The sequence below is a fragment of the Aspergillus brasiliensis genome (assembly GCF_001889945.1).
Source record: "Aspergillus brasiliensis CBS 101740 unplaced genomic scaffold ASPBRscaffold_12, whole genome shotgun sequence".
In the NCBI taxonomy this organism is placed as follows: Eukaryota; Fungi; Ascomycota; class Eurotiomycetes; order Eurotiales; family Aspergillaceae; genus Aspergillus; species Aspergillus brasiliensis.
Genome location: NW_027137453.1, coordinates 453,048 through 478,804, shown reverse-complemented (window position 1 = coordinate 478,804; position 25,757 = coordinate 453,048). Strand labels below are relative to the sequence as shown.

The following is a 25,757-nucleotide window of genomic DNA, read 5'->3' as shown; positions in this document are numbered from 1 at the left end:
AATTAATAGGCAGGACACCACTCCAGGCTGCAACCCACCAATTCCGAGGTGGTTTTAGCCTCATGTGCAGTTGTAATGTCACTTTGAGGCTTTGACCAATCCAAACACCATGCTGGGGTCTGCCGTGGTGTCGGCAAAACAAATACCTTCCGTCGTCGCACCCATCATATCCCAACACAAGATTTTCGTATCAAATGACGGTGCATCTGTCTCAGCGGCATCTGAATCGTCACCAGGATCTCCTTCTTCAGAAGAAGTTTCCTTACCTGATGTACGAGGTTGTGGTTTCTGTGTGATTGCTACGATAGCACTCGTGCCTGCGTACCGAGCTGGGTTCGTCCCTTCGGCACCCTGTTCTTCTCCGGCTCTATTGGCAAACACAATCACAATCTTCTTTCCGCGATTAGCATCATCCCCATCGAAGTTGGTTTCATGGCCCATCTTCTTTCGGATAAGCGGCATGAACCGCTGGATCCAGTAGTTAAACGTGTCCAAGTCCGGCTCATCAGCGAGCGAGTCGAGCTCGTTCCGCTCCAACAAGGTCAGCCAAGCCATGGAAAGTATGACCAGCTCAGATTTCGTATCCAAGACCCGATTAGCAAATTCCCAGGCAGTGAAGGGAGCCTCGAACCGATATGGGTTGATGTCCATACAAATGCCGAATGAGGTAGCTATCTGGGACTCCACCGAGCTTGGATTTGAGTTTCGGAAAGAGAGTTGATGGAAGCCTTGCTGCGGGTTGCCCTCTGCCGCCCACGTCTCATCCGTGTAGTATAAAAACGATTTACGGTAGTTTAGAATGATGTCACCGCTTTCGTCCACCACCAGAAGGGAATTGTAGCAAGTCTCCGTGGGGTTAGTTGAATCAGCCTGTTGGGCATCATTTTCTCTGTAAATCTCCGGATAGCCCACGCAGACTTTGCAATGTAAGCGTTTCGCCGTTTCTCGAGCCCAGTGCGCGGAAGGTCCTTGTCCGACGGGCTCAAGGAAGGGTCTTATAGCCTCCAACGAGGGAAAGTTGTATCCTGGCCGAATCAATGACCGTGCTGCGTAGAATAGCCCGGGGGGTGAGGGAATCACAATGGACGTCGGTAGAGGTAAGAACTCCAGGCTAAGACGCATTGAACACGCCACCGAGCACAAACATCCCGAAGCTCATGCGTCGTGTGACACCCGTGCGGAGGACAGAGTAACACTTACCCGTCAAGGCCAACTCGGGCAAAATCAAAACATCCGGCTTCAGGAGATCAAGTCCAACCCCAATGCCAACGCCCCGCACTACCTTCCCGTCCTTGAGCAACTCATTGGCTCTCTTGATGTTCCCATCGACATCGCCCAACCGAGGGGCAAACTGCAGCGTTGCTACTTTCATCCCTTGGCGCCGTTGATGGTACAGACGCAGAAAGAGAGTACAATGGCTTTTAGCTAGGCCGCAGTCGTTTGTAAACCGGAGAGTAATACTAGTATTGCCAATGCCGAGCGGAGGCCGCGTTAAATGTAGGCGACGGAAGCTGCGTTGGAAGGGTCCGACATGGATGGATGCGAACACTTTGACTGGAAATAGAAACAAAGAGGTGCACAGGAGGTTTCCACCCGGCTTGGCTTGAAAAAAGCAAAATAAACAGGACTAGATGGATAGTCCTCCTTGGTCCACTTTCTGCAGTCAAAGGGAGCAGTAGCGAAGAGTATAGACGATTGATCAAGAACTTTTGATGATGGAGTGTAGCGACTAGCGAGAGACTGACTTGGAGAGGGGAGAGACTGGAACAGCCCAGTGGAGATGCTCTCAAGCCGTGATTGGGGGAAGGACAGTAAATTCACGTGATGGTCCCGTGGCCAGAACCCAAAATGGGCTGCTGGGCGACGTCATGGCACGGGGGAAAGAAGGCGATCAAGCTTCATTTAATTCCATCCCAGGCCAATATTAATCTAATTCAGACTCGGGCTGCCTTTATCCTTGGCCATGAAGGATCCCTTTATGCCTCATCCTGTTCTTGGCCGTCTCGAAAGAAGAACGTTGAACTGTGCTGTGAGGGGATCTGCCAATCATTCCATTTGATCGCAGCATGAAGCGTACCTGATTTGCTGCACAACCATTTTTGAGGGAGGGATGAAGATGAATGCAGCACTACGCCGTACTACTAGTAGGGTATGAATATTTTTAACTTTGGGGAATTGAGGTAGTTCTGGTCCGGTTCCCGCGTTGGGTTGGAGCCTTACTTGGGCTATTGACTCGTTTATTGTTTCGAGTCGGGATCCGGTGGATAAAGGATGGGCCTCTGGGCGAACTCATTCCGCTACAATAATAAGAGCCATGGCCATCCATTTTTTCAGTCTAGCAATTGATTCCTTGAAACCGTCAACTAGAACCATTCGTTTCAATTCCACTGCATTCATTCTTTGAGGGTGGATTAGCCCCATTGACGAAAACCTCATCCTCCCTAGTAATGTTCATAGGGAGCAGATACTACTACTAGTACTACTATACGACTACTACTTACTACTGACCGGGTACTTTCCTTGACTTGCTGTTGGTCCACATCGCATCCTTCCATTCACTCATTATATTCCCTTGATTCCATCAGGAACTTGGAGAGTGTTGTCGGAGGTCTCCTTTCCTTAAAATATCATCTTGACCAACATCATCTCCATCCTCCATCGTTGAATGTCGTGCTCAGATCATCTTCTGTCCCTTGCCGCGCCCCTTTTCGATCCTCACCCGCCAATCAAAGCTGCCCGCTGTGATCGATTCTTATCCTTGGGCCATCGACATCATTTCACACTCCTCTCACCACAACGTCTCTCCTCTCCTCGTCCACCACGGCCTCTCCGCCATCGAAGCCCGCCCAGCGGCCCCCTTGGTCGTTTTCCTCTTCGAAAACGTCTCCTTTCGCGTCACAAACGGACCCTTCACTATCCTCGCCCCCGGTTAAAGAAGCTTCTCCTTATCCCCCGCGAGGCCTCCGCGTTCGGTGTCATTCGTTCGACGCACATCCCCCCACATCCTCCGATCAGCTCACCGCAGCGACTTCCTCCCAAACACGATTTTCATATCGGCGAAAGAGTTCCTGGATACCTCCCACAATTTTGCGCCCGCCGTCGGTGCGACTCGCAAACCCCGTCAATTACGTTCCCCGCAACACCCCGGTCACGGTACCCCATCTGTCGCAACTCTCCGACGAGAATCTTCCGCTCGAAGCACACCGAGACGCCTACCCTTTGCTGACTATCCCCGAACTGCGTCGTAGTCGACCGACACCATCTCCGAACAGTCTGCTGGTGGAGCGCAGCCAGGGGGAAACGGAGAGTGGACGCTCTAGCATCGCAGTGCCTCGCGGCCAGAGGCGCAGTGGCGTGTTTGACGACCAGCTAGTGTTACGAGAAATGTCCGAGTCGGGAGTGTCGAATGGTGCTCCGGAGGTAAAGAACCCTCGCGCACCGGAACGGGCGCATCTAGGTCTCGATTTTGCGGTAGACGGACCTGGGCCGCTTCACGATGACCGGCCCCGTCACATCCAGTCGCAATCGTCACTGCGATCACAGTCACACATTGCATCCATACCGTCCAATACCGGCGCTCAGAACGGTGGTGAGGCTGATGTGGCGGAGGAATTAGCTTGGGGCCCTGCGCATCCGTGCTATCCACACATCAACCCACATGTTCCGATCGGGTCTGAGGAGTACATGACAACCCGCATCATACGAATCCGGCGTGATTGGATGATCAAGGGAGACTTGGCTCCCACGTTTTCCAACCTATACCCCGAGATTCTGGACCCGCTGTTACCTGAACAAGAGTTTCGAAAGGTGATCGCCACAGTGAATGACGAGCTCATCAAGGCCTTTGATCCGTTCAGTCTTCGCAACTTCATCGACAGTGCGCTGAGCCTTCTGACAGGGTGGATTTGGGAAGACATAGGTGCCCCAGGAATCAAGAGTCATCTCAAACGGGTCGAGGCTTGGCTGGAGAGGTGGAACAAAGAGGTCGGGGCCAAGGACGGAGTGCATATCTGGAGTCTCCGCCGGACGGCGTACATGTCGTTGGACATCCAGATTCCGGATCCCAAGGTTGGCATCATCCGCAGTGAGGGAATCCCATCACTTCCAGGGACCCGGCCGAGCAGCGGTGTCTGATGGCACTTCCTCGGGATTTCTGTAACTCACCATTCTGAGGTTTTGAGTCCCGGTTTACATTCTCTACAACCTCCTTTTAATCATCTACGCCTTTTTAATATGCCTCGTCGAGACTGGAGTCTGCATTCGATCTCCGATCCCTGAGGTCTTATCTCTTCTTGTGATTTCTTTTGATCCTGGACTCGCCGTCATGATATCCATGCCCTACCCTTGATACCCGCCATGTGGGCGACAGTCCATGTTGTCGCAATGTGAACCAGGGCCACGGGGTCTCGCTGAGATTGGAATGATGGAGAGGCATGTCACGTCCTGTCGCTCCATGCCGACCTCGTGGGCAACACACCCGGGCTAGCATATGAGACAAGCATAGCACAACATCTCATCAGTGTGTTACCGCCTGTATGTACTTAGGTGACTACATGAGCTGTGTATATAGACATGTATGCTCGACCGTCAATAACCCGGGAGAAGCCTAGCATAGAGCTGTAATCGGGAATAATGCGAGCATACATACTACCTATTTCAGATTGCTACAGTTGATCTCCTCAAGATCAACGCATTTCTTTGTCAGATGTGATTCCGCCCATCCATTGTACTATTCTGCAGTCGTCTCCTCAGTCGTCTCCTGAGCATCCCTAGTAGTTGGTGTTCCTTCATAAATATCCACCCCCTTTACCCAGACTTTCAAAGAAAGGGAGCAATCACCTTCCTTTTAGAGGACATGCTGAAGAAGAAAATATCGATGTGATTGACATAATAATTGAATTCGATTTAAGCCGCGTATCTTCTTCTATCCAATCTTATGTTCTAAATACTACTCATACTACTGACATGGCCCGGATTCGGACATAGTACTACTTAAGCCACGGCACCATCATTGATTTTCAAGTTTATTGTCTCAAGAGAATTTCAAGCTCTACTACGACGCAAGTGCCAGAGGCCATCGAAAGAACTATCCTCACCGCTATAATCGATTGGTTATTCCGCAAGCGGGTGTCTTGTCGCCATGACTATATTGACATCACGAAACCCGCTGGCTTTTCATTGAGTGTTAAGTAGTTCTCCAAATACACATAAGGACTGGTTAGAAGAAACAACGTCCTTGCTGTCGAAGATAGATTAGGAAGAACTGAACGAGTCGTAGGACTGTTTTAGTAGTTGTAGTGACATGTCAAAATGCTAATCCAATTGTAGAGTAACTGTAGTTGCATGTAGCAGTCAAGGAATATACTACTAACTTCAACATCACCCAAAGATGACCAAGGACCTCTGTTCAAACTACTAATTATCTTGAAGCGCAAGAAGGTACATTCATAAGAATAATTTGTAGTCGTAATTTCAATGGTAGAGTCTAATTTTTGCAGTGAGCCACTCGAAGTGTATAGCAACATTTATGTGTAGTAGTTATTCGTTGTAGTGTCGGCGGGCAACCCCATCCATTGCTCTCCGCCGGTCGAGACCGACTTCACCTTCTCTCCGCGGCCCCCTCATCCCTCATCCCTCTCCGTTCCCCCTTTCCTTTCCTCTCCTACTTCTTCCTCTCCCCTCCCCCCTCAACCTCCGCTGCGCATTCCACCATGCTCTCCGGTATCCTCATCTTCAACCAAAAGGGCGAGAACCTAATTTTCCGCGCCTTCCGCAGCGACTGCCGCCCGCGCCTCGCCGACATCTTCCGCATCCAAGTCATCTCCAACCCTCAGGTCCGCTCGCCCATCCTGACCCTAGGCTCCACGACTTTCAGTCATGTCAAACACGAAAATATCTACCTGGTCGCCGTGACCAAGAGCAATGCCAACGCCGCGCTGGTCTTCGAGTTTCTATACCGATTGGTTTTGCTGGGGAAGAGCTATTTTGGGAAGCTCGATGAGGAGGCCGTAAAGAACAACTTTGTCTTGATTTACGAATTGCTCGATGGTGCGCCTCACCTGTGCTTCAGGAATACAATCAAACTTGAAAGATCACTAATGCGCATGCTTCTCTTCCATAGAAATCCTCGATTTTGGATACCCTCAAAACACCGAGACCGATACCCTGAAAATGTACATCACCACTGAAGGCGTCAAGTCGGCCATTGCCAACTCTGCAACCGACTCCAGCCGTATCACTATGCAGGCCACCGGCGCTCTCTCCTGGCGTCGCTCCGACGTCAAATACCGCAAGAACGAGGCCTTTGTTGACGTGATTGAAGACGTCAACCTCCTCATGTCTGCCACAGGCACCGTTCTTCGCGCTGATGTCAACGGCCAAATCGTCATGCGAGCATACCTCTCCGGTACCCCAGAGTGCAAATTCGGCCTTAACGACCGCTTACTCCTCGATACTGACACCGCCGGCTCCACCCCGGGAAATCGCGACGGTACCACGAAGGCTACCCGTGCGGCTGCGGGCTCTGTCACCCTCGAAGACTGCCAGTTCCACCAGTGCGTCAAGCTGGGTCGCTTTGACGCGGATCGTATTATCTCCTTTGTGCCTCCTGATGGCGAATTCGAGCTCATGCGCTACCGAGCCACCGAAAACGTGAACCTGCCCTTCAAGGTTCATCCGATCGTGCGCGAAGTCGGCACCACTAAGGTGGAATACAGTGTGGCTATCAAAGCAAACTACAGCTCGAAACTCTTCGCGACAAACGTGGTGATTCGCATTCCAACGCCGCTGAACACCGCCAAGACGACCGAACGGACCAGCCAGGGTCGGGCCAAGTACGAGCCGGAACATAATAACATTGTGTGGAAGATTGCGCGGTTTTCCGGTGGAAGCGAGTATGTCCTGACAGCGGAAGCGACATTGACAAGCATGACGCACCAGAAAGCGTGGAGTCGACCACCACTCAGCCTGTCGTTCAGTCTTCTCATGTTCACCAGCAGTGGATTATTGGTGCGGTATCTGAAGGTATTCGAGAAGAGCAACTATAGCAGTGTGAAGTGGGTGCGGTACATGACTCGCGCGGGCAGTTATGAAATCCGGTATGTTTGATAAGAGAGTCCCTGCCTACATAACTGTGGGGGTGATTACGGTGCTGACTCCAAGCGAAACAGATTCTAGTTATATATAATAGTCTACGAGCTGTTAGTCCAGAGGAAGGGCAGACCGATGCTCCAAACCCCTATCTACATCTCAATAGCTTACATCCCATTTCCCGAACCTTTGAGCTTGGTGTCTGGCGTTGACTGATCGATTGCAATGTTTCTTCCTGTTGGGGTGTACTGCTATACTCATACTAGGTTTTGTTCTGTTATTGCACATAGGGGTTGATTGATGCATGGCATAATGGCATTACTGGGTTGGTCATGGACATACTTAGATGGCATGGTAGTTTGTTTTTTCCTTTTTGCTCTCGCAGATAGCCGGAGTACTCATCTTACCTATTATCAGTGCTCACCTACATGCATCTAGCCAAGTTCAGATCATGGTAGTAATAATAATAATAGTAGGAGTAGGAGTAATATTGCTTATCTCCTTTCCTTCATATATACCCGAATGTCTATCTTCCGGCTAATCAAGACAGACAATGTTGCGCTCGCCGAATAACCAAAGAAGCTGCCCAACACTTGCCACTTATTGTTGATACATACCTAATGAATGATGGAGGCTTCGCTGCTATTCTCTCAATTCCATGAACGCCTTAGATATACATACTACTTGCGAAAGTATAGAATGCATTGAAGTCATTGAATATAATAAGTAGTATTGGACCTATATGTCTGTCTGTCTGACCACCAGCCACTGCTACTGCAGTTGAACTGGTTACCATACTTCTAGGGGGCTGGTCGTCATATTGGGAAGTGTATATGCAGTGACGCACGTGCAGAGCAGCAGCAGCAGCAGCCTAGCTACTACTGACTACTCTAAGCGAGCATGATATAGTTACGTCTACATTTGAATTGTCTCTATTTGTTGAGTTGTCCGATTGGTAGTTGATCAATAGATTGATAAATTGATAGATAGATAGTACAGTAGAATAGTGTACATAACACAACCAGTGTGTCGGTCATAGATAGTCGGTCATATGATACATGAAATTAAAAAGAGAGAAACCCCGAAGTGTGGTCCATTCCGATCCATATCCAATCTATCTGTTCATCCATAAAATCTTATGTATATAGATAGATAGATGGATGGATGGATGGATGAATGGATGGACAAACATGATGTAAGTAACCTCGGAAGTTCAAGAGCAACGTGAAAAGGTATGGTAAAGGTGGTAGTAACACAACCTGGAATCCCGAAAGTAACACCTGACGAAAAGGAAGAAAAACAGCAAGGGAAAAAAAATACAGATCCATCCATATCCCGTATCATACATGAGCCCGTGAAGTTGTAGGTAAAGGTAAACAGGAGAGCCAAATAAGCAATGTCATAATACAGGGGGAGCGTAGCGATGCTATCAGGGTATTGGCGGCTAAAAAACAAGGTACAATTCCAGGAGCATGTCGAGCCGGTATCGTAGGCAATCAACGAGAGAGAATTTGATCGATAGATAATGAGGAATAAACGGAAAGGGAGGTGTTGGATTTCCATCGAGGCTGGCTTAGCTCATCGCCGCAAGCCTATCACTCCCTGGTTTAGAAGAGTCTGCCATCTGCGTCTGATAAGCTCGTGGTCCTTGCCCAGTTCTCTGGCGCAATCGACCAGATCTTGTTCGGAGAACTGGAACTTTCCGAGGACCAAGTTCACGAGCCGCTGGTCGTCCTCTGCGACCCAGGAAGGCGACGGATCGATCGACGATAATTCGTTTGACGGCGCGAACACAATCGTCTCATTATTTGTTTCGATAGACGGCAGCGGCGCGTCAGGATTGTATAGTGAATTCTCCAGAGTGCTTATCTCTCCTGCGCTAAGATCTTGCTGCGGTCGATGCGCCGGCGACGGAGGCGACTGTGTGATCGGGGGTGAATAAAGCGCGTAGAAGTCTTCTCGAGTAAGGCCGAGAGGTAAGTCATTAGGGATCTGTCTGCGACGCTTGGGGGTGGAGAAACGGGCGCGCGATTTGGCATCTTCGGAAAGCGCGGATTCGCGATCCTCAGTCTCTGAGTCGAGGTCCAATTCGTAGGCAGATCGGTTGCGCTTGTTTGTACCACGCGACGGTCTGGAGGGAGAGCAGGGTGATGAGGAGGAGCGTGTGAGGTTGTCCAAGTTCTTCGAGGCCACGCGCTTCCGCGACCGGGAGGGAGGCGGGGATCGTAGCTGCAGTGGACTTAGGAGACGCGGAGGGGTTTTACGGCGGGGGGTCGAAGCAGGAGGGATGTTGAGAAGGGATTGGAGAGCGCGACTGGTTCCCAGTAGGCCATTGCCTGATGGGAAGAGGTCATCTTCGGTTGGGGGTGGTGTGTGGAAGAGCAGGTTGGGCGCGAGATGCGACTGAGTCGACTGCGGCGGCATGTCGCGCGGAAGCGCAGATGGGAGTAACATCTTGCGCGGAGGGGATAAGTCTTGCCCAGGGATGAGCGACATATGAAAAGACAAAAGGAGTGATGGAGAGTTGGAGTAGGAGTGGTGGTAGTGATGGTTGTTTAGGGTGGTGTGGGGTGAGGCAGTCGATGCCGGGTGTTTGTGTGCGCGGATCGAGAGGAACCCGCGAAGAATGCTGGTTTGCGCCGGAAGAGGTTTGAAGGAGAATAACACAAGAACGGATGAACAAAAGAAAGTGAATGAAATGCTGCCGACTGGCGCTTCAATTTAGAGTAAGTCCGGGGGGCATCCGACTAAGAGAGGGACAGCGAAGAGGGGAGGAGGGATATCAAGCGGCGCAAAGAAGAGGCAGATGATGATGGGATGATGTCGGGGCAAGGAAATGGTGGGAAAATAATGGCGAAAAAGGAGATTCCGATTCCCAGCGGCTTTTCTGGCGCTTTTGTTCGGTTCCGCAAACGGGGAGGGCCCAGCTTTCTGTCTGGCACCAATGACCGGCAACAATGGCCTCTCAGAAAGTCTAATTCCGGGCTGCAGAATTCCCAAACACACGAAACAAAGCACACTGTAGTTAATTGTGGCCGGTGGAGAGGGTAGAAGTAGTAGTAGTCTCGTTGCATGCGGTGGCAGGTGAGAATGATGGACCCGGCCCTCAGCTGGGATTGAATGTGATATCACAAATTGAATGACATCGAACGTGTACAAAGAATGACCAGTAACACTGTCGCCCTCATGTCCTGGTCCTTGTCCTGGTCACGTCCGTCGTTGCCTCCTCGACTCACGCTGTTCTTTTTTTCCCCTTTATTTTTTGTCTCTGCTTTCTTTCTCCTCTCTCATTCCTGACCTGAGAACAGGGAAAGGCCTATTTTTGAAGGTCGAACACCACTGCCCTTATCCCTCTGATATCTTCTCTTCCAATGCCCCTCTGGAGGGTGGAGTGAGACAAGGAGTGCAGGAGCCACTTCGGAGGGATGCGGGCTGCAAGGCGTCTCCTCGCAGGGTCGCCCATTGCGGCATTTCCCCATCTCGGTGCCCACTTGATGTCAAATGCATCGACGCCAGCTGGAGAAGGAGAGAGCTATCACCCCCGTCTGGACTGGAATGGGCCGGTCCGGAGTGTGGCACAGGAGGCGGTTGCATTGCAGCTTGCATTGCGTGGTACGGAGTAACTATACGCTGAATGAAATTGATCTATACCTGCCTACGCAGCCATGATGCGCCATGCAGCTTTGTATAATGGAGCAGATAGCTGAGCTGCCCGGCTGATACGGATCATGAACACTTTCTCACTCACTCCTACAGCGGATACGTCGATAGTGTTTGGGTTGGGATGGCAACCCTCGACAACCTGGATACTTGACTGGGACATGATTCAGTCCCTCTCTTTCCCTCACCACTACAAAGAAATTCTACATATGAAGCGCTTGTTCCCTCCAGAGAATTATACAAAATCATGATCATTTCTGATCACTTTCGAATAAAAATAATATGGATCTCTTATTCTTTGGGTGGGGCACCTACCAAAACAGGCAAAATTGAGACGCCATCGCGTCATGCGTCGCGTCGCGTCTGTAGCGCGTCAAGCAGAAGCGCGTCCGCCAATCGATGGTGGCGTGCAGCGCAGGTGACCAATCGGCTGGATTCATCGGATTCACAGGTGATCTTAGTGACTCGTCCATCATCATCATAGTCATCGGATTCATCCATTTTCTTCTAGCCGGGGCTTCCGATTCATTGTAAGAATCGATGGTTCTGGCCGTTGTTGTCTTGAATAGTAGACAGGCATCCCTCCGGTAACCAGTTGTCGTCGATCGTCCACGGTTTCCTATCGCTCCGTCTTATCGGAGTCCCCTCCTGCTGCCCTCCTTGCTTCTTGCTCGGACACTGACGGATCTTCCCTTCCTCAAGTCCACATTCTTGCTGAGGGCAAGGTTTTGATCTCCTTTGCTTCCGTACACGGGGACTTGACTTTAGGTGGCTATACGCAGTTCTCTGGCTCGTGTCTCAAAGATCGTGCCAACGACTACTAGTAGCCCCCCAGCCGCTTCGGAATATTATGCGTCAGATGACTGCACGTTGATGCTGCCCTCTGCTTCTTTCTTCCTACCCTCCCTTGTTCGTCCTTGCTTCATCAGCGCAACCCCAGGTTGCACTCGGAGAGATTTCCCACGGTCTGCTGCATCGCATTATCTCGCAGATGGAGATATCTCCGCACGGGTATATTCTACGACTGTCCTAGTGAAATTGCCACAAACACCTCCGTTGAACCTGACATGGCATGAACAGCAGCATCTTTATTTTATTCAGACATTGTTCAACTTGCTATCATCTTCACTAGACCCAGAACTAAAAACTACAACAAACCCCAGCCTCCTCTACAAAGTCAGAACCTGAGACCAAAACCAAAGAATCAGACAGGGGTTGACGATCTTAGTACCACGATTAGAAAGCCTCTCAGAAGATCTCTTAGAATAGCGCAAACCATCAGCACAGCAGAAACTCAGCTCAAACCTATTGCCCTGTTTCTTCTAACCCTACCCAGCTTTCCGTTCATCCCTACTTTCCCCCAGCCTCTGCGCAGCATCCACTCTCCACGCAAGGGATACCACATCCTATCGGACAATTTTCCACCGGTTCCTGGGAGAATCTAATCTACTCACTGTCTATGCGAATCACAGCACATGCAGATGCAGACCGATTGACACATGCACGGGTTCCTTGATCCACCTAGGAGGTTTTTCATCTGCTACCCCTTGATGCATTGTCATTGGTTACGTTGCTCCGTAGCCCCAGTAGCCTGAACACACGACGTCAACGTGCGTCTCAAAGGAAGTATATTAAGCGTCAACTATAGAACTCTAGGGTGGAAGGAGTCTTTAGTATTACTACTTGCAGTAAAGTAAGCACCCAAGCTACAGCCCTAGAAGATAGATACAGTTTCGGGTACCTTGATCTAGCTACATAGACTATACCATTAGTAGCACGCAGGGTCTCGACCTAGTCTCACTCATTTCACCCTGTCTGGTACGGAGTACCGCCTACTCAGTTCCATGAATCTGCCCATAATGGCCCTGCATCCTATACTTAGAAAAAGCAACCTTTACAGTACACACTCCTCTCCGTCTGATGATACTTACTACTTACTCAGCCACAACCATACCTGCTCTACTCATGACCAACCTTCCGAAACAGATCTGACACTGCCACAGTCACACAGATACTATTTTACATTAAAGACTTATGTTTTCCAATACCTAAGACCTTCCTACCCTCCTTTCTTCCTTCCCATCCCTGCTGCCCTCTTTCTCTTTCTCTCTCTCTCCCTTCAGGCGTTTCAGACAAAGGGACATCCCATCTCATCCCATCTCATCCCATCTCATCCCATCCCATCCCAGCCCAGCCCTTGATAAGTCCCCTTATGCTATGAGCAATTAATAGGCTTTTTTGAGAACCCTGCTTTTCCTGAGTAGTTTTCAAGGGTAGGGACTGTGTGCTCTCGTACTTCTATATGAGGATAAATGTATGATGCGGGTAGTAGTTAGTGCAGCTGAATAGCGGAAGGTTGAGTGAGAGCTTTTTGGTGCTGTGACAAAGGAGTTACTGCTACTGGAGCCATTGAAGCTTACTACGTAGCTTGTGCTACTATGGGTTGAGACATGGTTATGTAAGATGAATACTAGTAGGGTTCTGGCCGGCGCTTCGGGGATGCCCCTTGTTCGTTGTCCGGTTTCTACGTCTGATTTTTCGCCACGCATAGCAAGGCTGTCTTACGAATAGTACATTTTCCGTTAGCTTAAGACCTTTTGTTAAGGAGTCCTTTGAGTGGGGTATTTTAATGCTGTTATTAGTCTATCTATGCTTTAACTAATGGGCTCGAGGTTAACTTTCCTCTTTAGCATATGCCTTTTCATGTCCGGCGACTCTTCCGTTCATTGGCAATACCTCAGGCCGAGATTGGAGGTAGGTTGGCGTCCGACAGAGTAGGAGACGCAACCTCGTGGCCAGGGAAATCTCTGAGTGAAGAGTTGGAGCTCCATGTCTCGTTTGGTAGTTGGCTATGTTCTTCAAAGCTTATACTTGAAGATGATATGTTTTGGATATCTTCATTCCTCTCGAGGGTTGAATCATTACTCATTGCGGCATCTCGAGCGGTTATTAGGTCACTGAAGCAATCTAAGCTGGTGATATCCACGATGATTGGCTCTTTGGGGAGGCATGGAGTCCAATCCTTGATTGATCGATAGTAAAGTTCTCGGAACTCGGATGAATGAGCTGGGTTGCTGAACCACGCATGTTGCAGCCCTTCTCTGGCAGTCAGGCGCTCCTCTGCAATAATTCTGAGGAGGCGATGAATGAAATCCTTTGCTCGGGGATGCGCAAAGTTCCTGGTCAAACTCGCCTCCAACTTCTCATAACCCCCGATCTTAGCCAAGTCAATCGCGTACGTTGCCATTGAACCATCACACGACGTACTACCTGTTAGTAAGACTGCTGTCACGCAACCTAGCGACCACATGTCTGCTGCTTTCGTGTAACCCTCTTGACGAGGATATATGACTTCTCTATTCTGGAATTAGCACCGTACAACTGCAACGTTCAAACCACTCACGGAGCACTATATTCGAACGTGCCAACCATTGTCGACATTCGCCCACGGTTGTGGGTGGCGCATCCAAAGTCAGATAGCACGACCCGACATCCATCCTTCAAGGATGTCATGAGTATATTGTCTGGTTTCAGGTCCCGATGAACAATGTCCTGGTCATGCAAGTAGCCCAAAGCCATCAGTAGTTGTCGGACTATCACTGCAGTCTCCATGTTGGTCAGCATTCCACCTTTGTACTGGATGTAAGAGAATAGATCTCCACCAGGAACCAGCTCCTGAAAAATATAACTATGCTTTCCTTAGCTAGTAGCTATATGCAGGCTCATAGACCACACTCACACATGGTAGCTGGTTTGTATGACTTTTTCGAGACTGATGATGTTGGGCTATTGGGGTGTTAGAGCAATGGCCAACAACGAGATTCGCTGCGCTAACTTACATGGCATAGATCTTTTAGTAACAGGGCCTCACGGCTAAAAACTTCCAATCTCTTCTTCAACTTTGCTTCAGGGTCAGGCTTTAGTCGCTTCATCCCGTACTTCGTCATAGCGGACTCGGCTTTTTGCAACACGGTTGGATCGCCATCGCCGTCGTCATTGTCACCTGCCCATGATTCCCCAAGTATCTTATTCCTAAGGGGTCGAAGGCTTATAACTTTGCAAGCAAGCTGTTGGCCACTGATTGAGTTGTAGGCCATGTACACCTGTCCGTAAGCACCAGACCCCAGTTTACGTGGTGTGACGCAATACATCTTGTCGAAAATCTGCGAAAGTCAGCACGCACTCCAATCTCTAGGCAAATTGGCACTGCCTACTTGAATCTCTTTGCTCATGGCATAACCAAGGCGTTCTCGCATATGCATCGGATGATTGAACTTGAGAAATATACCCACGGGGAGCTGAATTATGTCGCCATCACTGAGGAGAAAACCCCCTTTTCCTGACATGGGGTAGATGTTCCATAAGGCACCATTTTCGGAGATGTCCTCGGCGTAAACCAGGGGCATAATGCTTTCAGGGTAGTCGTGGTCGAATAGGATTGTATAGATGCGGAGGTGTTGACGAGAGACACATCCATTATCCACCACGAATTGACTTTGTTCCGGTTAACCTCCACATGAAACATGGGACAAGAAGCGTACCATTTCTTCGGGTCTCGGCCGACATAGATCGTTTGGTGGCTCCAGATGATCAGCTGCTCGTCTGCTTGTTCGGTCTCTGGATGCCATCTTGATAGTAGCCCAACGGCATCGGGGGTCTGTGACCAGGACATGGTGGGCCTTGGGGGATCGGGAAATAATAGGAATAGCGATAAGTTAAAGTGCCTGTAAGTGGGATATAGATAGAAACCAATTGAAAGACAATATGATTGAGGAGGCGAGAATTAGGATAAAGAGGAAGATCGTAGAGTTGACGCTGGAACTTCCAGTGCCGGCAGGTCAGGTGCCTGTCTGCCTGTCTAGTAAGCTCCAAGGCAGCAATAGCCATCCACTGCGCCGATACTGTTATTTAGTGTATGACTGATAGCATGGTATCACCGGCAAACTAGTTGCCAGAGCCTACACGTTCAATGAGGAGGATACAAGGCATAACCAGCTTGAGCACTATAAACATGGACAGCTAGTCGCTGTAGCCATTCATCTCTATTCATCAAAGGACATCACTATGCTTTGTACAATGCAATGCTACATGGCATGACTTCATCACAGAGCTAGGAAAGGTAAAGTGAGAAAGAGTCAAGCAGTTAACCCCATCATTGCCCTTGCATTCTTCGAATGCGTTCCTCAGCTGCTCTGGCGCGGCGCTCTCGTTCCAACCGCATTCTCATCTCCGGTGTCATACCTCGCATCTCTTCTTCCCTCTTCTCCGAAGCCGTCTTCTCAATAGCGCCCAGCGTTCGACCAGCTGGCTTTTTGGAGGCGCGTTGTGCAGCGCTAGCTGCCTCCTCCTTTTTCAAACGATCCATTTCAGCCTTACGTCGACTATTCTCTTCCTCCTCCGCAGTTTTTCGCTCCCGCTCAGAGCGACTGTTGGCCTCGTCTCGAGAGATCGGCGATGGCACTTTGGTAGCTTCCCAATTCCACTTTGATTCGCCTAGCTCATGACGCGCGATGCGGAAGGCGTCCCGCGTCGCACGGTCCCCAGCAAGCTCGAATGGGGTTCTTCCTTCACCATTGGTCGCTGTTGGATCTGCTGCAGTTTTGGTCAGAAGGGCAAGGACCATGGATGGCGAGTTAGAATTGGAGGCGAAGTGGAGGGGAGTGGGACAGCGAAAGTTCTGCTGAGAGTCGGAGGGTCGAAAGATGAAAGATGCAGGGATTGAGTTCTTGGATAGGTAAGTCATCAAAGCTGGGATCTTCGAACGACGAATGAGAGCCTGGATCTGGGTTGTGTGTAGCATAGCCGCTTCATCTTCCTTGGAAAGTTTAGGCTTCTGCTGCTGAGGCCGTGGAGTCGACGGCTTCGACGCTTCAACGCATTGCTTGGCCTCTGCGGCCGCCAACGCGGCTTCGTCGATCTGGCTTACTTTCACCCGGGTGAGTTCCTTGAAGCAACGCATCAGCTCGCCCTGGGTTGCTCGACGGGTGCTGAACGGGAACCCTCTCAATCTCGGATCGTTTTGCTTGAGGACCTGGCCCTCATACTGGCCGAAAAGAATGCGACGATTCGTACTGCCTGTGGCACGAACAAACAATAGCTCAGCGTCATCAATCATCTGCTTCCAATCGGACAATAACTCTCTGATCTCCTTCTCTAATGCGGCCTCGTTGTATCTTCTAAGACTGGAACCTGCCGAATGCGCGGCACCTTTGGCAGCATCATTAGCAGATTGTGAGCCACCTTGCTTTCGTCTGGTTGTGTAACGATGAAAGGTCTTGTGCGCAATGACTCGAGCTTGCCTATCCTCGACACCGCCCTGCCTTCGATGAATTTCTGGAGCCAGCGAGACCAGCATCGCGGCGAAATGGCCGCCCCCGATCATGCACATGAAAACATGAGGGCTGGAGGATGGCGGCGTCTCTTGGGAGTTTCCATTGGCTCGAAGCGGCATGATAGGTGCAAGTTGCTTTTTTTGTAAGGATTCAGCGATGTGTCTGGGCTCATCCTGTTCAGCATTTGAGAACAAGGCCCGGTAGACACCCAAGGATATGTTGGAAGGCAGACGTGTGCTAGAGAGCCAGAAAAGAGGTGGTCTGCCGGAATTCTTCTTGTTCGAAGGTGCATCATCCTCATCGGTTGCCTGGGCAATTTTGCCCTGTTTCTTCAGTAATGCTGAAAGCTGATCCTCTTCTTCCTCATCCTCTGCTTCTGACGACTCGGACCCAGATATAGACTCGTCAAGTTCCCCAATAGCCTTTGCGAATTGGGTCTCGTCCAGTGTAGGACCACCCCGAATCTGGGCTTTCAAGTTGTATCTATGATGGTCCGAGCGAACATGACTCCGTTGTTCTTGGACGTTCAGGTACGAGACCTTGCAAAGAGTACAAGTTGTTGTCGAGGCAACCGCATGATCCAACACTATTTCATCTGTCTTCTCAGCATGGGCCTCCGGGGTATCCGCCCGTAGTATCGATTGATTTTCATGCTTCGTGGTCAGCGTCGAGAGAAGTTCCTGCGGAAGATTGTACACTTTGGAGAAATCAATATGTCAGCAAGCAATCTATGCATGACTACCGAATTGATGAAGAGGCCCAAACCTAAGGACCAGTAAACGCCAATGCTTACCGTATAAAGGCCTTTTGATGAGCTCCTCGAGAGGTGTATCTGCAGCCATATTGACGCCACAGAAAACGCACGACTGTTGGTGAAGCTTGGTGACCGGGGGGGTTGAATGTTCCGCGCCAAAAGAATGACGCTGCAGGAGCCCCTCTCGCAGCCCACTCACCGCCTTCCGCCTTTGATGTGGGGCGCGAACGTCAATCAGTGCTTCTGGAAGGCAGCGTTTGTTCCAGTCTCAGCCTGGCTATACCTAGAATACTATCTGCTGCTTTAGCCGCTGGCGGAGAATACAGGTTGATGGGAGCGCCGAAAAAGAGTAACAGCATAACACCGGTTGTGATCATACGGTAACTCAGAAGTTGTACGTAGTAAGCAGGCCATAAACTATCACTACTGCTGTGCTTGGTCAGGCTTAACTTGCCAGCAACTGATGAGCATGTTTCCAATAGTTCTGTTCCCTAATTTTATATTCCTAAGTCTATATTTTCCTTGATATCCGAGTGGAATGATGTTGTCTTGCACGTTGGGCATCCCGATAAAGCTTGCCTGGCGTGACAGAGCTTGTGGACAGCACACGAGTTAGCACACTATCTAGGTGGAGCAGGGCTGATACGCTGCCCATTTACTAGTGGTATTGTCCAATGGCATTCTTGAAACTGCTTCAAGCAATGGAGCGGGCGATGAGCAGACGGACGATCTCTCTCTTGTCCGATGACCATCACTCAATGAGTAGATGCCGTGAGGCGGGCAGAGATTCTGGAAGTTTAGTCCGAACAGGCGGTATCTCCGGGTGGGGTAGTCGGTGCTAATTTGGGCTCAAAATCCGACCCCGAGACCTCTAGCCTATCCAATCAGGCTGAGCACATTCCCGCGGGTAAGCACGACATCGGCTAGCGTCATCCTAAGGCGGTTTTGAAGTAATTTACTTATCCTACTAGTTGGTACACTGGAACGGCGTCCATGAGATTACGAGACCGAGAGGCGGAAGCTACTCCTATAGTTGGGATTAGTTAAACAATTCGAAATGTCGGTCTGGAGCAGCAGTTACATCGAGGTTGGTGGCCGGAGAGGAAAGAAGTACATATAATGTCAGTGATTAACACAGCCTTCTTTCTGAGGCTGGATAACCCGGAGTTAACTAAGACTGTACTAGTACGGCGCAGATAAGCAGCCGTTCATTACATCATTGGCCATCGCTTCCACTCAAGTACACTCCATTCAGGCTCTTTCTGTCGGACTGCGGTTCTCAAACCCCGAATCGTTGAGCGACACTGTTCAAAGCTTGTATATAGAACGGTGATTGGAATTGTGAGGCCGGTAGAGTCGCAATGGCATTTGTAGAGGATAGCTACTGCTTTCGGTCGAGAACCTTGGATCAACCCTGCCAAGCACCTTCACCACGAGGAAAGAGACCGAATTATGTCATAATCACGGAACACATCTCTCGTACGACTAAAAAAGGTACGCGAGGACGGGAGAGCATTGTAGTTAACGCTTTACTTGAGCGATATCCACGAGCTATATACAAAATACCAAGGCTCTTTTCATCCATCGCTATTGCGCCAGGAAAAGAAAATAGGGGCCATGCGCTTATGCCGCTTATCAGGCCGGACAGAACGGTAACGCCCTTGTACGATTGCTTACTTACCCTTGTATCATTTCCGCAAAAGCTTAGGCCCCCGAGGCCTTTTAGTAAGCAGCATGCAGCTCACTAACGAATCAGTAGTTCTCCGTGGTTATCGCCCTCGACGAAACGTTCTTCCTTTACGATCGCAATCCTTCCTTGCGTGAAAAGGCAACCTCGGGGCTTTTCACTGCTTCTCCCTTCCCCCCCGTTGCATGTCCGAAAGGACGAGCGATCTAGTGGTTGGGATACTTACATTCGGGGAAAATGCTGGAAGGCAGTTCCCAAACGTTCCTGGGGGATTCCACCCCCGGATCCCTGCTATCGTCAAACCCGAACACAGCATTCCAATCCCCCAAGTTGCAGCCCTTCTGTGGCGACATCGAGGGCTGGGGCCCCATCAGCAAGTTTAGATTCGATTTGACACCATGCTTTCTAGATGCCGGAGTGGCCGCCGTTGCTTCATGGGGTCTGCTAATGGGTACGGGCGCCGTGTGGTACTTGCTGAAAAAGCGAATCCCTCAGCCCGTGTCGAAGAACTGGCATTTCTATGCCAAGCTGGTTAGCATCCTACCCCTTATTCGATATTATCCCTGCCTATGGACTGACGGGTGTCCATTACCCCTGTGATTAGGTCGTCTTGTCCGCCTTGATCTTTGCTACTGCCCTACAGGCAGCCATTCAGGTCGAAACTTACCCGGATAACTGGTTTGCCGACTTTCAGTTCTGGAGCTCAGTTCTCGTGCTTGCTTCTCTCTGTGTCATCTTTGCAGTGCAGTATTATGAACACTGGCGCAGCAGGCAGCCCAACGGCGTCGTCTTGTTCTACTGGCTCTTCTTCACCATCGCCTACGGAATTAAATTGCGGTCGCTTGTGGCACGGAAGGCATACAAGGATCAGCTCCCATACTTCGTTACTTTCTCTGTGAGCTTGGGGCTGGCGCTTTTGGAATTTGCTCTAGAGTACCTGGTCCCCAAGAAACAGAGCGCGTACGATGCGTTGGGCGACGAGGATGAATGCCCTTATGAATATGCAGATATATTCTCCGTCCTTACTTTCAGCTGGATGACCCCGATGATGAAATTCGGCTACAAAAACTACCTGACCCAAGACGATCTCTGGAACCTCCGCCGTCGCGATACAACCGGCGTGACCGGGGCGACACTGAGAGAGAACTGGGAATATGAGCTGGAAAAGAGCAAGCCCTCTCTGTCTTTGGCTTTGATCAAATCATTCGGTGGTTCCTTCTTGCGTGGTGGAATCATCAAGTGCGGAAGCGATACCCTGGCCTTCGTTCAGCCGCAGCTTCTGCGTCTGCTGATCAATTTTATCAATTCCTACCGGACCGACGAGCCCCAGCCGGTCATTCGGGGTGTGGCCATAGCCCTCGCCATGTTCCTGGTGTCCGTATCGCAGACCATGTGTCTCCACCAGTACTTCCAAAGGGCCTTTGACACCGGTATGCGCGTCAAGTCGGCCTTGACGGGCCTGATTTACGCGAAGTCACTGAGGCTTTCAAGCGAGGGCCGGTCGACGAAGACAACCGGTGACATCGTCAATCATATGGCTGTCGATCAGCAGCGCTTGTCCGATCTGACCCAGTTCGGTGTCCAGCTGTGGTCTGCGCCGTTCCAAATCACCCTCTGCATGCTCTCTCTCTATCAGCTTGTTGGATACAGCATGTTCGCCGGAATCGGTGTAATGCTACTCATGATTCCGTTGAACGGCGTGATCGCTCGGATGATGAAGAAGCTGCAGCTTATTCAGATGAAAAATAAAGATTCAAGATCGCGGCTGATGACGGAGATCCTGAACAACATTAAGAGTATCAAACTCTATGCATGGAACACGGCCTTCATGAACAAGCTCAGCCACATCCGTAATGACTTGGAATTGAACACACTCCGCAAAATCGGTGCGACACAGTCCATTGCAAACTTTACCTGGCAGTCCACCCCGTTTCTTGTCTCTTGCTCCACCTTTACTGTCTACGCCTTGACGCAAGACAAGCCTCTTACCACCGACGTGGTGTTCCCGGCTTTGACACTCTTCAACCTGCTCACTTTCCCGCTTTCTATTCTTCCAATGGTCATCACGGCTGTCATCGAGGCCTCGGTGGCGGTGAAGCGTCTAACAGATTATTTCACCGCAGAGGAACTGCAAACCGACGCTGTTAAACTTGAAGATACCGTTTCTCACGTCGGCGACGAGTCCGTCAGAATTCAGGATGCTTCCTTTACCTGGAACAGGTACGAGGGCACGCACGTGATTGAAAATATCAACTTCAGTGCCCGTAAGGGTGAGCTGAGCTGTATTGTCGGGAGAGTCGGAGCCGGTAAATCTTCTTTGCTTCAGTCACTGCTGGGTGATCTGTGGAGGACCGAAGGTGAAGTTGTTGTCCGGGGTCGGATTGCCTATGTTGCCCAATCGCCCTGGGTCATGAACGCAAGTGTCCGTGAGAACATCGTTTTTGGCCACCGCTGGGACCCTCAATTCTACGATCTCACCGTTGAGGCATGTGCTTTGCTGGACGACTTCAAGAACCTTCCTGACGGTGATCAAACCGAAGTTGGCGAAAGAGGAATCTCGCTATCTGGAGGACAAAAGGCTCGGTTGACCCTCGCCAGGGCTGTCTATGCTCGTGCCGACATCTACCTGCTCGACGACGTGCTCTCCGCAGTCGATCAACATGTGGGAAGACATCTTATCAACAGGGTTCTTGGTCAGAGCGGTATACTGAGCACCAAGACCAGAATCCTTGCGACAAATGCCATTCCCGTTTTGAAGGAGGCTGATTACATTGGCCTGCTGCGCAACAAGACCATTATCGAGAGTGGAACCTACGAACAATTGCTGGCTATGAAGGGAGAGGTTGCGAACCTGGTTCGTACCACGATGAACGACTCGGACGACGAAGGGTCTGGCACCGATAGCCGTGACCTAGCGAGCCCTGAAAGCTCGGATTCTGTCACTGTGATCGATAATGCAGATTCGGATTCGGATCCCGAGGACGCTGATCAAGAAATAGGTGCGCTTGCCCCCATCAGGGCTGCTGGTGGAAGAAGGACAAGCACTGTAACTCTACGACGTGCGAGCACTGCTAGCTGGAAGGGTCCTAGGCGGAAGCTAGGGGACGAAGAGAATGTCCTGAAGAGCAAGCAAACCCAAGAGACGTCGCAGCAAGGCAAAGTCAAATGGAGCGTTTATGGCGAGTATGCTAAGAACAGTAACATCGTTGCTGTTTGCTTCTACTTGGCCGCCCTCCTGGGAGCTCAGACTGCGCAGGTCTCAGGCAGCTTTTGGCTTAAGCACTGGTCTGAGGTTAGCGAAGCCCAGCCAGATATTCCTGTCGGCAAATACATTGGTATCTACTTGGCCTTTGGTTTGGGATCGTCCCTCCTGGTCATCCTTCAGAATCTGATCTTGTGGATTTTCTGTTCTATCGAGGTATGCTGGATCCCCCGTACCCTATGACTTTCAAAGTTGATTGCTTAACGATATCCCAGGCCTCCCGCAAACTGCATGAACGCATGGCATTTGCTATCTTCCGTTCTCCCATGAGCTTCTTCGAGACAACTCCGTCCGGCCGGATCCTCAACCGATTCTCAAGGTGAATTCTTTACATGATATCAACGAGATATGGTCTTAATGCTAGAGGGCTAACATTGTCTGATTAGCGACGTCTATCGTATTGATGAAGTGCTTGCACGGACCTTCAATATGGTGAGTTTGGAGATACTCTCCTGATTGGCTACTGTCGCTTACATCTACCAATAGCTGTTCGGCAACTCTGCCAAAGCCATGTTCACCATGCTTGTCATCGCTTCCTCGACCCCGGCCTTTCTCATTCTGGTGGTTCCGTTAGGCTACGTATATTTCAGCTACCAGAAGTACTACCTCCGCACATCGCGTGAACTGAAGCGCTTGGACAGCGTTACACGCAGTCCTATCTACGCCCACTTCCAGGAGTCTCTGGGCGGTATCTCGACAATTCGTGCCTATAGACAGGAAGAACGTTTCACTCTGGAGAACGAGTGGCGAATGGATGCAAATGTGCGTGCATACTTCCCATCCATTAGCGCCAACCGTTGGCTGGCTGTGCGCCTCGAGTTCATTGGCTCTGTTATCATCCTGGCCTCCGCGGTACTTTCTATCGTTTCCGTAGCGACCGGCAGTGGGATCTCTGCTGGCATGGTTGGTCTAGCCATGTCCTACGCTCTCCAGATCACCCAATCCCTGAACTGGATCGTCCGCCAGACGGTTGAGGTTGAGACAAATATCGTGTCGGTCGAGCGTGTACTAGAGTACGCAAGCCTGCCCAGCGAGGCACCAGAGGTGATTTTCAAGCATCGCCCTGCTATTGGCTGGCCCGCGCAAGGCGCGGTATCGTTCAACAACTACAGCACACGTTACCGCCCCGGGCTTGATCTCGTGCTCAAGGATATCAATCTTGATATCAAGCCCCACGAGAAGATCGGCGTGGTTGGTCGCACAGGTGCAGGCAAGAGTTCATTGACTCTGGCACTGTTCCGCATTATCGAGCCGGATAATGGCAGCATCAGGTAAGGACTGCTGCCCGACGTTATCTCATCGTGGCGAAATTCGATTCAGAAAGCTAACACTGTATGTAGCATCGACGGGCTGAACGTGTCGACGATTGGCCTTTTCGACCTGCGGGGCCGCCTTGCCATCATCCCTCAGGATCCGGCCATGTTTGAAGGGACCGTACGGGATAATCTGGACCCACGGCATGTGCATGATGACACCGAACTCTGGAGCGTGCTTGGTACGTTGGGCTACATTGCATACGAACGCTAAGCGTGATTAACTGACCTGTTACTCCTGCAGAACATGCGCGACTTAAAGATCATGTCGCGCAAATGGACGGTCAGTTGGATGCCCAAATTCAGGAAGGAGGTAAGCATGTGGCTGATTTTGGCCTCTCACTCGTGCATTCCTGCGCGGTTTTTTACATCGTCAAGAATCCGGATTAACCTAGTCATTGGCAGGGTCCAATCTCAGTCAAGGACAGCGCCAGCTGGTTTCCCTTGCGCGAGCGCTGTTGACGCCTAGTAATATTCTTGTGCTGGACGAGGCAACGGTACGTGGCCAATCCCATTGCAATTTGCGTGTTTTATTACAGTTCCCCCTGTTTTTTTTTTTTTTTTTTTTGTTTTTCTTTCATTTCGCCTCCAAACTTACAGTTGGCTTTAGGCGGCAGTGGATGTGGAAACGGACGCATTGCTGCAACGCACGTTGCGCAGCAGCATTTTCCAGGACCGGACGATCATCACCATCGCGCATCGTATCAATACCATCATCGATTCTGATCGAATCGTGGTGCTCGACAAGGGCCGGGTGGTCGAGTTCGACACGCCTGCGGAGCTGATCAAGCGCGAAGGCCGATTTTATGAGCTGGTCAAAGAGGCCGGACTCCTTGACAGCAGCGACGGGCCTGGACCTACGCAACAATCCTAGCGCTTATGACGAACATGGCGCTTCCTGGGTGGCCGGAAGGGATAAGATAGCCTGTCTGGTTTCAGGCCGATCCCTCGCCCCCGACATGACTCACTAGGCTCCGGTTGTGAAAGTGCGTACCCCGTGGATAACAAGCGCGGCTTAGCCTGTCGTCCGTACATAGACAGAGCTATTGTTCGAGCGCTGCATGGGGATCCATAGCCAGTCTGTGCGCACCTGATTGGGGCGCAAAATGGGGAGGGACGAAAATAAAATTAAAAAAAGGGGGGGAAGTGAGAGGGGGTGTCGGTATTGCACCACAGAACAAGGCATTCAATTCGAGCTTGAATCATACGAGGTGTGATTACTGATTAGCAATTCCGGATTGCTCGGAGGTGGTTTGTCTCTGTCTGGGTCTAGATAGGAAGTGGAGGTCTGTTCAGACTGGGTGTGACTAAAACAAAAAGTATGATCTTGCTGGGATATATGCACAGACACATAGCAGTATTATATATATTGGCGTTTTTGATTTAAACCATCCAGAAGTCGTAAATATTGAAGCATCAACCATAGCTGCCGTATTCACTATTTGTAGCTACATTGTCAGCCCTCCTTTCTGCTTCCCCCCTCACCACCCTGGAAGAGGATTCCTTTCCACGCGCAAAACGACAAAGGGGCAAAGAGGAGAGAATCAGCGGCATCAACAGAATAGTAGCGGTGTAGGGAAAAGGGCCAAGGCACCTGCCAGACAGAAAACCCGGACTCTGCAGCTTGCATTGCATGGCATGCATGTTACTAGCGCCCACA

At 50.5% G+C, this 25,757-nt stretch overlaps 9 protein-coding genes across 9 annotated transcripts; 4 read left to right on the top strand and 5 right to left on the bottom strand.

Moving 5' to 3' along the window:
• Positions 1 to 78: 78 nt before the first annotated feature.
• ASPBRDRAFT_133378 (putative protein N-terminal asparagine amidohydrolase) lies at positions 79 to 1,372 on the bottom strand (the record flags this gene model as incomplete). Its single annotated transcript, XM_067618515.1, has 2 exons — positions 79 to 1,025; positions 1,201 to 1,372. The coding sequence occupies 2 exons, from the start codon at positions 1,370 to 1,372 to the stop codon at positions 79 to 81; spliced, it is 1,119 nt and encodes a 372-aa protein (XP_067475793.1).
• A 100-nt stretch (positions 1,373 to 1,472) lies between these two features.
• Positions 1,473 to 4,134, top strand: ASPBRDRAFT_57912 (uncharacterized protein; the record flags this gene model as incomplete). Its single annotated transcript, XM_067627812.1, has 6 exons — positions 1,473 to 1,574; positions 1,918 to 2,029; positions 2,181 to 2,260; position 2,406; positions 2,679 to 2,974; positions 3,064 to 4,134. The coding sequence occupies 6 exons, from the start codon at positions 1,473 to 1,475 to the stop codon at positions 4,132 to 4,134; spliced, it is 1,662 nt and encodes a 553-aa protein (XP_067475792.1).
• A 1,472-nt stretch (positions 4,135 to 5,606) lies between these two features.
• ASPBRDRAFT_46747 (AP-2 complex subunit mu) lies at positions 5,607 to 7,611 on the top strand. Its single transcript, XM_067625703.1, has 3 exons — positions 5,607 to 6,048; positions 6,122 to 7,097; positions 7,170 to 7,611. The coding sequence occupies exons 1-3, from the start codon at positions 5,712 to 5,714 to the stop codon at positions 7,174 to 7,176; spliced, it is 1,320 nt and encodes a 439-aa protein (XP_067475791.1). The 5' UTR covers positions 5,607 to 5,711; the 3' UTR covers positions 7,177 to 7,611.
• A 931-nt stretch (positions 7,612 to 8,542) lies between these two features.
• On the bottom strand, positions 8,543 to 9,710 carry ASPBRDRAFT_304600 (uncharacterized protein). Its single transcript, XM_067622784.1, has one exon. The coding sequence runs from the start codon at positions 9,583 to 9,585 to the stop codon at positions 8,668 to 8,670; it is 918 nt and encodes a 305-aa protein (XP_067475790.1). The 5' UTR covers positions 9,586 to 9,710; the 3' UTR covers positions 8,543 to 8,667.
• On the bottom strand, positions 9,711 to 10,298 carry ASPBRDRAFT_304599 (uncharacterized protein). Its single transcript, XM_067622783.1, has one exon. It carries the CDS (start codon positions 10,161 to 10,163, stop codon positions 9,837 to 9,839), a length of 327 nt encoding a protein of 108 aa, XP_067475789.1. The 5' UTR covers positions 10,164 to 10,298; the 3' UTR covers positions 9,711 to 9,836.
• A 951-nt stretch (positions 10,299 to 11,249) lies between these two features.
• ASPBRDRAFT_46745 (uncharacterized protein) lies at positions 11,250 to 12,125 on the top strand. Its single transcript, XM_067625702.1, has one exon. The coding sequence runs from the start codon at positions 11,623 to 11,625 to the stop codon at positions 11,935 to 11,937; it is 315 nt and encodes a 104-aa protein (XP_067475788.1). The 5' UTR covers positions 11,250 to 11,622; the 3' UTR covers positions 11,938 to 12,125.
• Positions 12,126 to 13,318: 1,193 nt separating this feature from the next.
• Positions 13,319 to 15,507, bottom strand: ASPBRDRAFT_209780 (uncharacterized protein). Its single transcript, XM_067621876.1, has 6 exons — positions 15,291 to 15,507; positions 14,964 to 15,243; positions 14,589 to 14,912; positions 14,489 to 14,535; positions 14,153 to 14,437; positions 13,319 to 14,105 (listed from the first exon to the last, which is right to left on the bottom strand). Exons 1-6 carry the CDS (start codon positions 15,419 to 15,421, stop codon positions 13,487 to 13,489), a joined length of 1,686 nt encoding a protein of 561 aa, XP_067475787.1. The 5' UTR covers positions 15,422 to 15,507; the 3' UTR covers positions 13,319 to 13,486.
• Positions 15,508 to 15,687: 180 nt separating this feature from the next.
• Positions 15,688 to 18,207, bottom strand: ASPBRDRAFT_46742 (putative C2H2 finger and ankyrin domain protein). Its single transcript, XM_067625701.1, has 2 exons — positions 17,875 to 18,207; positions 15,688 to 17,778 (listed from the first exon to the last, which is right to left on the bottom strand). Exons 1-2 carry the CDS (start codon positions 17,921 to 17,923, stop codon positions 15,902 to 15,904), a joined length of 1,926 nt encoding a protein of 641 aa, XP_067475786.1. The 5' UTR covers positions 17,924 to 18,207; the 3' UTR covers positions 15,688 to 15,901.
• A 1,416-nt stretch (positions 18,208 to 19,623) lies between these two features.
• Positions 19,624 to 25,407, top strand: ASPBRDRAFT_46741 (ATP-binding cassette glutathione S-conjugate transporter YCF1). Its single transcript, XM_067625700.1, has 9 exons — positions 19,624 to 20,053; positions 20,127 to 22,940; positions 23,000 to 23,103; positions 23,171 to 23,216; positions 23,271 to 24,055; positions 24,125 to 24,279; positions 24,342 to 24,410; positions 24,503 to 24,594; positions 24,708 to 25,407. The coding sequence occupies exons 1-9, from the start codon at positions 19,760 to 19,762 to the stop codon at positions 24,969 to 24,971; spliced, it is 4,623 nt and encodes a 1,540-aa protein (XP_067475785.1). The 5' UTR covers positions 19,624 to 19,759; the 3' UTR covers positions 24,972 to 25,407.
• Positions 25,408 to 25,757: the final 350 nt, after the last annotated feature.